Source organism: Budorcas taxicolor, chromosome 5 (genome assembly GCF_023091745.1).
Source record: "Budorcas taxicolor isolate Tak-1 chromosome 5, Takin1.1, whole genome shotgun sequence".
Taxonomy (NCBI): domain Eukaryota; kingdom Metazoa; phylum Chordata; class Mammalia; order Artiodactyla; family Bovidae; genus Budorcas; species Budorcas taxicolor.
The window spans coordinates 101611781-101624003 of record NC_068914.1 but is presented as its reverse complement, the minus strand read 5'-3'; the positions used below and the strand labels follow the sequence as shown (position 1 = coordinate 101624003).

General features: G+C 44.9%; 1 protein-coding gene, 1 long non-coding RNA gene and 1 other non-coding gene across 5 annotated transcripts in view; 2 read left to right on the top strand and 1 right to left on the bottom strand.

The window, feature by feature from the left end:
• The first annotated feature begins 185 nt into the window (after positions 1-185).
• LOC128047294 (uncharacterized) overlaps positions 186-12223 on the top strand; it is a 23360-nt gene continuing 11322 nt past the window's right edge. The window contains exons 1-2 of the long non-coding RNA XR_008199333.1: positions 186-314; positions 7119-7505. This is a non-coding gene — a long non-coding RNA (uncharacterized LOC128047294). The remainder of the gene's footprint in view (positions 315-7118; positions 7506-12223) is intronic.
• Positions 445-526, top strand: TRNAS-CGA (transfer RNA serine (anticodon CGA)). Its single transcript has one exon. It is a non-coding gene; the product is annotated as a tRNA-Ser (tRNA).
• RNF41 (ring finger protein 41) overlaps positions 7955-12223 on the bottom strand; it is a 27894-nt gene continuing 23625 nt past the window's right edge. For all 3 annotated transcript variants that reach the window (XM_052639409.1, XM_052639408.1, XM_052639406.1), the window contains 3 exons: positions 12001-12136; positions 11528-11631; positions 7955-10750 (listed from right to left, as the gene is read on the bottom strand). In XM_052639409.1, the coding sequence (XP_052495369.1) occupies positions 10399-10750; positions 11528-11631; positions 12001-12136 (592 nt within the window). In that variant the 3' untranslated portion in view covers positions 7955-10398. The remainder of the gene's footprint in view (positions 10751-11527; positions 11632-12000; positions 12137-12223) is intronic.

Below are 12223 nucleotides of genomic sequence, written 5' to 3'. Positions count from 1 at the left end.
GGAGCCCTGGACCCGCTTCCGCAAGAAGTTTCCTCCTGTCATCCATCCCCAGGAGTGCCCCGTTTAAACTCCTGAGCCTCCCTCGCCCCTAACGCCTTGTCCCAGGTCTCACTCCGTAACCCGAGGAGTCCCCTAGCCGCCACCCCGGGGACCCAGCCCCTCCTCTCCAACTGCTTTCCTCTGCAGGCCTCGCCAATGCCTCCTAAACAGCTTTGCGCTCCTTGAGACCCTCATCTTCGTGGGGCGGGAGACCCTTCCTCCTTGGGTCACCCGATCCACCCGACTCTTTTCCTTTGAGCGGCGTGAAGGCAGAGGTAAGGAGCGGAATGTGAGGAGGTCACAGGCTGTGTGTTTGGGCTTGGCCCAGCTTCCCGTTGCCACCACTCGCTCCGGGTCGTTGTACAGACCCTTTCTGTAAGTGCTCGGTGAAAGGCGGTCTTGGAAGTCACGGTGGCCGAGTGGTTAAGGCGTTGGACTCGAAATCCAATGGGGTTTCCCCGCACAGGTTCGAATCCTGTTCGTGACGGCCGCTTTTTTTCAGGGTGTGTGTGAAGGAAACTTCTTGACTTCCACGTGTGTTTCGTGCCTTTCCCTTTCTGTATCGGAAACAGAAGCCAGAAGGTCTCACCCCTGGATTTGGGGGAAGAAGGGGGCTGAGGGTGACCACAAGAAGCGTTTAATGATGTACAACTGTATTGGCTGCTAGGATAACAAAGCACTTAGAGAATTCTGTAACTTCAGGTTTGCAAGCAGAGTTTCGACGTACCTTGTTTGATTCTTTCGCGAGGGTGTAGCCAAAGATTTGGTTCAAGAACGGTTAAGTGTTGTTCGGGAATGTGAATGCTAGTTGTGCTTTTAATAGTAAAAACTGGAGTTTCCAGATAAAGAGGGCACCTCTGAATTTAATGACCAGACGTCACATCTTGTAGGTCTCTGTACCGTGAAGATCCTAGAAACAAGGCGTTCTCTCACTGGGATTTCCCTCAGGTGCTACGTCTCAGGGATCACAGAGCTTGTGGGGAATGATCTATTGAAACATCAACACTGCCAATCTGGCTGGAGCCAGAGTGTGCGAAGATAACTCACTTTTTATCGTGTGCTTATTATGTGCCAGGTAGTGTTCTAAATTCTCCTTGTTCCAAGTTCCTAGCTAGGGAATTACCTGATCCTTCTCCAACCCTCCTGTACTCACCTCACCTGGTTCTTTCTCTTCCCACTTTCTCACTGTGGGGAATATCTAGGATTCTTGTTGAGGATGTTCTCTTTGTATTTGATTTCTTGCACAGCCACATCCCCAATAAGATTCCCCAGAGGGCAGGGATTCAAAGGTAATCCATAGAGTTTTTTACACATTTCTTTTCGGAGTTTCCCACCTTTCTATCATTCTCATGCTGTTTCATGAGATATACAAGCAGAGTTTCATAAGCAAACTCTGCTTGCATATCAGATATATCTATCTCATGCTGCTCTCTCCATTTATGCTGTTTTTTCCTTGCCACTGCCTCCCCCAACCATACCACTATCCCCCCATACTTTCCATCCTGCATGTCTCTTTACCTGCTCTTTGAGGTTCTTGATTACAACAGCTAGAACCTATCAGTCAACCATTACCATCCATTAGGTTGTATTCAAGGCATCTCCTTTTATGTGCTTCTGCAAAATTTAATTAAAATAAGTTATATTTATTCTACCTCCTAAATAGTCTCGACTGTGTCTACTTTTCTCAGAACTGAGTGCAGGCTGGCCCCCCACCCCTTGCTGGAGCCTTCCTGTGAGGACTGCATGTGCTGGTATATGTAACGCATCTACACTGTGGTCTATCCACACTGCTATTATTTAAAGCATCCACACTGTGGCCAGGGACCTTAAACCCTATCATGGTTCCTTTTTTTTTCTTCTCACTCTTTCATATTCACTACATTTCATCCACTGGTATTCTTTTAGTTCCTGGTATAATATTTGTCTGTGTTCATACTGTTCTCTGCCTGAAATCATCTCTCATCATCACTTTCTTCTCAGTTTCCATTAAATGTTGGTTCTCCTGGGAAGTCTTCCCTAACCACTCGTCACTCCCATATCCTATTCCCTTATCTTACTATGTGAAATCTTTCTTCCCTTGTAGAATATACACTCTTGGCACATTTAAGCCACTCCAAAAAAAATCTTTTTGAGTACATGGATTTTTTTTTTTAACATGTGTACATATTTTAATCTTCAGGCACTGGACTGCGTGAGAGCTTCTTGAGAGTTAGGACTGTGTGTTTTATTGTTTTTTGCACCTCCTCTATTAGGCTTTAGACATAGATGTGATTAAAAAAAAATGTACTGAATTAATATAATCTAATAGGTTCTCTACTGGACTTCCTACCAAATCCTGGTTTTGCGCATGCTTTCAAATTTAATTATCTGAAGATCCAAGATCAAAATTGACCAGCAGAGGGCAGCAGACAACTATGTTGTGAGGAGAAGGAGGCCTCATGGTTTACAAAATGGAGGATCTGGATCCAGAATAAGCTCGTTGATTGTTTGGTAATTGAGATAATACTTTTCATTCTGAAATGCTTTCCTTGTAGTGTTGGAAGTGAGAGGCCAAGACTTTGAACTGCCATGCACAAGAGAGAATTTCAAAATTTTACCATCCCCACTGCCCATCACAATTTCTTCACCCTTCCATCCCAACAAATCTTATCTTTCTGTCCTGTTTTGTGTTTCATAATCAAGCCCCCTTTCTCACTATTCTTACATATTCATTATATTCTACCCACTGGCATTCTTTAATTTCTGAGTCAATATTTGGCCTTGCTCTTCTGCCCTGAAGTTACCTACTGCACCTAGGCTTGCAAGCCCCACTCATTTCAACCTCCTAAAGAATAGCCTTTCATAGCAGATTAAAATTCTCCTACTCTACTCATTCAATCCTTCATTAACTCAGGACAAGCAAAACAATGCCTTCACTTGACACTTCCAAATCATCATGTTGTCTACTGTTTTTTGTTTTTAAATCTAGACCTTCTGCCTCTGGCTCCATGCTATCTTTAATACCCTGTGGTAGAAAACTTTGCTATGTTTGAAGCCATTGATTTCTTACTGGGCTTGAGAGACACTGTACATTCTTGCTTTTCTCTTAGAACACTATTTCTCCATCTCATTTATATTCTTCCTTCTTCTGTGAAGTTCTACAAAAGCTTTGCTCTTCTCCTCCTCCCAAGCCAGAAACCCCAAACCACTATTCCAAGCATGAACTTTCAGCCACATCATGATCCTGTATCTCAAGCTGCCTTGTTGTTTAGTCGCTAAGTTATGTCTGACTCTTTTGCAACCCCAAGAACTGTAACCTGCCAGGCTCCTCTGTCCATGGGATTTCCCAGGCAAGAGTACTAGAGTGGGTTGCCATTTCCTTCTCTAGGGGTCTTCCCAGCCTGAGGTTGGAACCTGCATTTCCTGCTTGACAGGCAGATTCTCTACTGCTGAGTCACCAGGGAAGCCCCATATCTCTAGCTGCCTATATATCTGCATAGCTGACCTAATGTCACCTAAAACACAAAACTTTTTCCTTCCCTGAATCACATTTTCAACTTTTTTCATTTGTTAATACTATTCTCCCAATTCTATCTAGTTTCCAACCTTAAGAATTATCAGGCATTTTCTTTTCTGCCATATCCATCATTCACCAACCATTGCTTCCTCCATCATACCATCCATTTCACGCTGTTACAGTGGCCTTCCAGGTGCCCCAGTTTCACCACACTTAAAAATCTCTGAAGCACTGCTTTCATCATATTAATCTCATCTAGGAATTTCAGTGCCCCATCTGTTCAAACACATTCTCCTATTATCAATATCCCCTGCCTAAATCACCCATTTTTTTTAATCCTTGTATCCTTCCAGTAAGATAGCCCCAATCTAAATGGGCTGGATGTCTAAGTCACAGCCTCATTTCTTCTTTCTCTCTTGAAGTTCCTTCTGTCTCCTCACCTTAAAACCAATGACTAGCTAATTCTACCCTATACTGATTTTTTTTTAAGCTGCAGATTCTTAGATCTTAATCAAATTTGCTTTTATGTGACTAAAAAGCTAATGTGGGGAAATCGAACATGCAGGAACTTATCTCCTTCCAATTTGTCAACTTGTTCCAGATGTTACAAGGCTTGAATCTCTGTAGTTTATCCAGTAAAACAAATCATTAGAGGACCCAAGCCGAAATGATCTCAACCTACACTTATTTCAGGAATGCTATCATTGCATAGAACATTTCTGGAGCTCCTTCATGGCTAGTTTACAAGCCACATTTAAATGATTGATTACTTCAAAATTACTTTAAAAAAAGCTGAAACATTAGCCACCTTTATCATGCATCTTTTTTTCCAGATTTTGTTCCAGATTACTTCTGGAATTCCCTAAGGTCAAATTCTTAGCCTCTGTTCTCTCCTTTAGTGGCTGCTATCATTCCTGGAATTTCTTGATAATTCCCAAATCCACATCTTTAACCCTAACTTTTTGCTCTTAAGCTGTAGACCCACATTTCTGTTTTCTAGCCAACTCCCTCTATGGGGAAGCACTTCCAACCCATTTTTCCCCAAATGAGCTCATTACTTCATTCTTCAAACCTGCTCATCTCCTCGCTATTCAGGTTAATGACATGTCCTCTCACTCAGACTAGAAACCTCAGTCTTTATCTGTGACTCATCTTTAGTTAAGTGCCCCTTTTTATGTGCGCTGGTTAGCAACTCAGGGCTCTGGAATGAATTCTGGGTTCAAATCCTAGTTCTTCTTATTATTTTAAAAGATAAATTTGGCCACAACCCACAGCATGTGGGATCTTAGTTCCCTAACCAGGGATTGAACCCATGCCCCCTGCATTGGAAGGCTGATTCTTAACCACTGGACTGCCAGGGAAGTCCCCCAGTTCTGATTATTAGCTACATGAACTTTGTCCTTTGTCTCAGTTTCCCCACATAGAAAGTGATGATGATAATCTTTTTATAAAACTGCTGGGATGACTAGATGCTTAATATTTAGCTCATGACTCACAATACATGCTCAATCTGACTGTTAGTCCCTTTCCTCACTGCCAATATCTGATCCTATTTGGAACTCAGCTCTAGTGATTCCTGGGAAGCCTTCCCTCCTGCATCCCATCAGGGTAGGGTAGGGAGTTGACCCCTTTCCTCCTCATTGTCCCATAGCATTAAACTTACCTATTAGCAGTATGCTATTCTGTATTTGCCATTATTTGTTCAAGTTTATGTCACCCAAGCTTCAAATTCCTTTCAAGGAATATACAATTATTTGTATATCTCAAATGCGCAGAACCCCATCTAGCACTTGACACTTATGCTATAAATTTTGGCTGAGTGAGTCCAGTTACCAAGGTCAGTTACCTGTTGATTTTTCTCCTATCCTCTGTCCTCTTTCTTGGTCTATTTCAAGCTCTAATCCTCTCATGTGAATTAGTGCAAAGCTTACTAATGTTGTCATCCAGTTTTCGTTCTTTTTCCATCATCACTAGAACCATGAATTGCAAGTCACTTCTCAAGAACTTACCTGTAAAACTAATGTCCAAATTCCCTGCCATATCAAAGCTTTCCAGGAATCAGCCCCAAATTACTTTTGGGCTTCCATTACTTCTTTCAACAAACTCTACGCTTCAGATCGGAGAAGGCAATGGCACCCCACTCCAGTACTCTTGCCTGGAAAATCCCATGGGCGGAGGAGCCTGGTAGGCTGCAGTCCATGTGGTAGCTAAGAGTCGGACACGACTGAGCGACTTCACTTTCACTTTTCACTGTCATGCATTGGAAAAGGAAATGGCAACCCACTCCAGTGTTCTTGCCAGGATAATCCCAGGGACGGGGGAGCCTGGTGGGCTGCCGTCTCTGGGGTCGCACAGAGTCGGACATGACTGATGCGACTTAGCAGCAGCAGCAGCATGCTTCAGATCACAATTCTTCCTTCTTCAACATATCCTTCACTTCCAATTGTTTTTATTCATGCTATTATTTCAGCCTAAAACAGAGGTTGAAAACTCTGGTGAACCATGCTTTTCTTTGGCCCACATTAAAAAAATTGAGCCAGCATTTAAAAGTTGTGACATTTAGCATAAACATTAGGATGTCCACAAGTTTTTGAAAAAATCATAAGAGCAGTGCTGAGTCCCTATTCTTGTATAGCAGTAACCAATCAGATCTGTACTGCCAGCTGCCCTTCTCTCGGGGCACATATTTGTCACCTAGCCAGCTTCAAAAACCTCTCAATGGAAGCATACAGTGATGAGATCAGGGTAATAGTGTGACAACAGGGCCTATGTTCTAATGTTACACAACGTAAAGAACATCTCCCATGAGATGCCTTTTATTCCCAGAACTGGTTAACTTCCCTGACTCCAGGGAATTCCCTGGTAGTGCTCTGACTCCACACTTTCACAGCTGAGGGCCTGGGTTCAATCTCAGGTTGGGGAACTAAAATCCCACAAGCCACATGGCATGACAGAAAAAAACAGAATCTCTCCGACTCCAGATCTAATCTTGTTTAGGAAAAATAGCGGTTTGAAGAATAACTTAAAAGACATTGTGAAGAAGGAGTCAAATTCAAAAGACCACTCTCTGGACAACTGACCCTATTCTCTTCAACAAATTAATGTTACCAAAAAGAGGTTGTTTCAGGAATCCAGACAGTTAAAACACATAACCTGGTGTAACCACATGGTTCCATTGGATCCAGGTTGGACAGTAATCAGCTCTAAAAGTATTTTTCTTAGGACAATTGGGGAACTGTGAATATAAGTTTGTATTAGATTAAGAATACATTGTTAATTTTAAGCATTTGTTATTTTGACAATGCAGAAAAATTCTGATTTTTCAAAGGCATATACTTAAAAAAAAAAAAAAATTTAAAACAAGCAACCCTCTTTACTTCCCCGCCCATTCTCCTGACCTTAAAATAAGCTGGCACATTTTCTATAAAGGACCAAGTAGCACACGTTTTAGGTCCTGCCACAGTTCTATGGCAGGTGCTGAGCTCTCCTGCTGCAACCTGAAAGCAGCCAGAGGCAACATACATAAACATAAAGGGCATGGCTATGTTCCGATCCGACTTTTTTTTTTTTTTTTCAAAATCAGGCAGCAAGATACAAGTTGTGGTTTGCCAACCTCTGATCTAGAACAAGATACCACATCTCCCGGGAAAGTCTTTCCTGGAACCCATGGCTTTATCTTCACTCTGCTCACATACTGCTTGTGGCAAGATCCACTTTCCACGTTTACGATGTCTTATTATATACTCTGATGCTGGGAAAGATTGAAGGCAGGAGGAGAAGGGGACAACAGATGATGAGATGGTTGGATGGCATCACCAACTCGACGGACAGGAATTTGAGCAAGCTCCAGGAGTTGGTGATGGACAGGGAAGCCTGGCATGCTGCAGTCCATGGGGTTGCAGAGTTGGACATGACCGAGCAACTGACCTGATTAAACATTTATCTCTATCAGGGAGTAACTTCTGTGAAGGTAGGTGCCATTTTGCTATATGAACCACCAGCCCCAGCCCCACCCTAGTTGAGTTCTTGCAAAATAGACATTCAGTGACTACTGTTTCCAAAAACCAGGCCTACCCTAAAAGATTTGGCATCATTCATGACATTCAAAAGAATGAGAAGCAGGTTCTAAACATAATTTTAAAGAAACTTAAAAAAAGCACTACTGCTGTCACTAGCGCATATATGTTGCCACTTGTGGTCTATACCATGATGTGCTTATCAGTATCTTCTAATCAGATCTTGTGTATATGAAAGTGTAGTAGATTCCGTGGGCACAGGAATGTTCTTATGCTTTTTTTTTGCCCCTCTAAAGTGTCTACAGTACTATTAGATTTATATTAGATGCACAGCAAATGCTCAACAAATTTAAAACACAGTACTATGGTAAACAATTTTTTTTTTTTCTCATGACAGGGAGAAAGTGGCACCAAATGCCTACAGAAGGGTTTATCGGGTTTGACAATCACAGCAGGCACAGTCGTTCCAGGTTCCTTTCCTCGTTTACTTTTTTTGGTTAGGTCGAGGTTTCTCTGCCTGCCATAGAATCCAGATTCCAAAGCAAAGGTGTTAGTGGGACAAGGGGAAAGGTACTTGTGTATCACCTACAGAAAGTGTCCCCAAATCCCAGAGCACCTTGGGAAGACATGGATTTGGAGCAAAGGAAAACTAAAAATAACACAGTCCAGGTCACTAGCAAGAGTGCTTCAGCTCTACAGAACAGGAGACAGGAGGGAAGGGCGTAGGAGGGTACGTACACTCCTTCCAGACAGACATCCTCCTAAAACAGAGGTCAGCCCAAAGACGAAGAGTCAGTTACAGAACAAGGAAGAAGTCGGAATTAAGGTAGAGAAAGGCCAAAGCAGAGGAGAACCTCCAGGAGGGGAGTGATACGAATTAAGAATTGAGAGAGCCAAGTGAAAGATTTATTATTAGTGCAGTCAATACCATGAAACAGCACATGTATAACACAACCAGCGACCTGCAGAGACACTAGTGCAAAGGGTAGGGGAGCCTTAACTGAGCTTCCTGGCTGTCTGTGAAGGTGATAACAGGAGGGTATGGGCCTGGGTAAGGCAGGCAGGGGCCGAGGGGAGTGGAAGAAGTGTAGTAACCAGACTAAGTATAGCAGCGTTTTCAAATTCCTGAGCACAACGTCCCGGAGCTGGAACATATGACTGTTCCTCACCGCCTTCAAGCTGTGTCCCTCTCGTCCCCACAGTCCCAGTGCAGCCATGACCCAACTACCCAGACCTACAGCAAGCTGGCCTGGGATAAAAGTCCAAGCTGTCCTATGGCCATCTTCCTCTAGCCCCTCTCTCACCTGCATATTAAGATAATCACACCCACTACCCCTCCCCTTCTCTTACTCCGCTGGTCACCCCAGGGATGAAGGAATGCCCTGGGCAGCTTGAAATGGAGCTGAAGGCCATGGCGGGTATGGGTGAGACAGCACAGCCTGTACTCAGTGACAGGATTTCCATCCCGTCTTGCCTGGTGAAGCTTAGAACCCAGCTATATATCTGCAAGGAAACTGGGTGTTGGGGTAGGGCTGGTGGCGGGTAGGATTTCTTCAAAATTAAATTCAGAGTTTTACCATGAGACCCTGGAGAGGCTGGGAGCACAATTCTCTAGGGCACAGTCAGTGATGCTGGACGGTCATATCAATCACTGGAATAGAGGAAGCGCCTCATCCTAGACGGGTTATGGAGGCTTGGGGCAGGCTTCAGTTCAGCCAGGGGCTCCCATGGCCCTTCCTATATTAAAGCCAAAGGTTGTGCTGAAAAGGAAAAATATAAAAGACCTCAGCCCTGTCCCACCCTATCCAAAAATCCCCACAACAGGAACAGCAAAAGAAAAGTTTTCTGTTTTGTTAATTTTTTTTTCTTTTTCCTTTCTTAAAAAAAAAAAAAAGGTAAATAAATTAAATTGCCGACAACATGGCTGGGCTAGAAAAGTGGGGTAGCCATAATAAGGCCTTTCTTAAAAAAAAAAAAAAGTGGGAGGGAAAGAGTGAAAGAAAGTTATCAAAATAACTAGTTACAATCACAGGACTGGCGAGGGGTCTAGGGGGCTATTATGGCCCGTGCCACGGAGGCAGCACCCACCCAACTGCAGCAGAAGCCAGCAACCTGCTTCTTGCTGAGCACATTCACCCCAGGAAACTAACCCCTCACCCCCAACCCTGTCGTTGCCTAACCATGAGAAAGTGTAGGAAAGAAGAGCTCATCTGAAAATATTCGGCATCCCCAACTGTACACCCGCAGGCCCGGCAGGAGCCCACACCTTTAAGTGGCCTGGGGGTATTGCTTGGCACCGAGGTCCAGTCTTCTCTTAAGGGCCGCCAGCGATGGCCTACTGGCCTCATTATTTATTTCTAGGCTTTTGTTCCACTCTACCATGTCTTCAGGATGTCTGCTCCCCACAGCTGTCCTCTAAGTGCTGTTCAGAGTCAACAGACCTGCCTCATCTGGATTCCCAGGTTTTGGAGGAGGGGAACAGTTAGCGATTCCTCACTCCATCCTGATCCTCTATCAAAAACGAGTATCTTTGTGCTTTCTGAAAATATCTGGAACCAGGGACCCTAGGCAGGAAAACAGAAATAGAGATGGGGACTTTCCCAATCAGGTGGAAAATTTACAGACATCTTGGGGGAAGAAATTAGACAAAAGGAGGGAATCTGGGTTTCCCACCTGAAAGGCTGAGCAGAGTGCCCTGCGGCCCCCTTCAGTGGTGGCACAGCTGGGACACGTGTGGCTCCAGGGTAAGCCACAGTATTAAGGAAAGTGGGGAGGACTTGGGGCCCTGCTGCTGGAGTGACAGGATCTTCAGATTTTCATCTCTTCCAGAGAGCCCGTCAAGATCTCCTATATCTCTTCCACGCCATGCGCAAAGATCATGACGAGCCCAGGCTCCTGCACCATGTCGTCACCCATGTGCTGGTTCTCACAGGCCATCACGACAACAGCCTGCTTGCCAGGGATGCGCTTGGCCACGTAGTTCTCATAGTAACGCCGGTTCATCTGTCTTGTCTCTAACGTAGCCAGACCCTGGGGCCAGCTCCGCTCGTGGGCATTTTCAATCAGCTCATTGACAATAGAGGCAGGACAGCCACTCTCCACCAGGGAGCGCTTGATGACAGCCTGGAGCACAGCGTCAGGGGTGGAGATCATGCCGCCCCAGCGGGTCACTCGTGCAGGCTGCAGGGAGTTCACCCACCTGTGTGGAGGGAGTTGGAGGGGGTCAGTGAAGGTCAGCCCCTTTCTCTGCACTGGCTTTCCTCCTAATAGTAACGACTGCCTGCTCTGCCCTCAGCCTAACTTGATTCCTCCTTCTTTCCTTCCATCATTGGTTCAGAAACTCCAGATCTTTCCCTAGGTGGTCCCATCTGAGTGTCAGCACGTGTTCCTCACCAGATTAAACCCCACAAGTGTAGGGTTCCTGTTGTTTCCCCTGAAAATTCCAATACTTAGCACATGGTGCCTTGGCAGGTAGTAAGTATTCAACAAAAATGAATACCGAATGAAGCAATTATTCCTCTATTCTGTGTCCCTTGCAGCACTGTATAAACTGACTCACAGTTTAGTCTATGAACTATGTAGAACTCCAGAACTGAAAGGGATCTTAGACTTCACTTGTTTTTGCCACATTTTAGATCACTTTCCTGGATCTTTGCACTCTCTTCTCCGAATTGTAAACTCCCTGAAGACAGGGACAATATTTTCTCGTTTAACACAGGGTTTTGTGCATGTGGGTACCCACCTAACTCTTGGGTAAGCTTTCCCTTCCATCCACCAAAAATATGAGATCCTGTACTGGGGCTGAAGGTGATCCCCTTCTCTTCCGCCTCGTGTTCTTCATCCCATCATCTGAGGAGCAGTGGCCCCAGCCCAGCCCTCTTCTTACCCTCCCCCTCTGCCACTTCCCTGCTCTTCTCTCCTCAGGGCTCAGTGTCAGGACATGGAATGAGGATTCCACATCCTGAATGACACTCACTCTAGAATCTCGTTGTACTCAATGGTCTCTTCCAGGTTCTGAAGGTTGGGATTGACACTGCGAATTGCACGCATGTATGCCTTGAGCAGCTGAATGTCTCGCTTCTGTCGGAGGGAAGGAGAACAAGGGATAATGGTTAAGACAGACAATGGATGAAAGACAAAATGAAGGAAATCGAGAGGTCTGAGGAACAACCAGACTGGAAGGTTCATGAAGACAGGGATACAACTGTATCAATCCCAGCTGTACCCTCAGTGCTTAGCAAAGTGCCTCCAAGGGAAGGCATTTGATAAATGGTAAATAAATGAATGTCACTGATGGGATAATGAGGAACAAGAAGAGCTCCAGTCTGATTCGCTGCTATGCATAGGCAGGGTATCCACTAACCAGGCTCATAAGCACAGGCACAGATCCGCCGCTCACATCCGTGCCTATCAACCACGGGCACACACTCTGTGTTCTCCAGGCCCTACCTGCTCCGCCAGCTGGTGTTTGTGTTCCGCTGAGGTCTTTTCCAGCTCTGCAATCCGTGTCTGCTGCTGCTGTACCACTGAGCGCAGGTGCTTAATACAGTTGTGGTTTGGCAGCTCATCTTTGGGCATCTCCAGGCTGCCACCCAGGGTGGGAAAAGAACACGACAGGAGCGTTCAATGAGATATGTGGCACAGGCAGGTAACTGCTAAGAGGGCTTTTCTC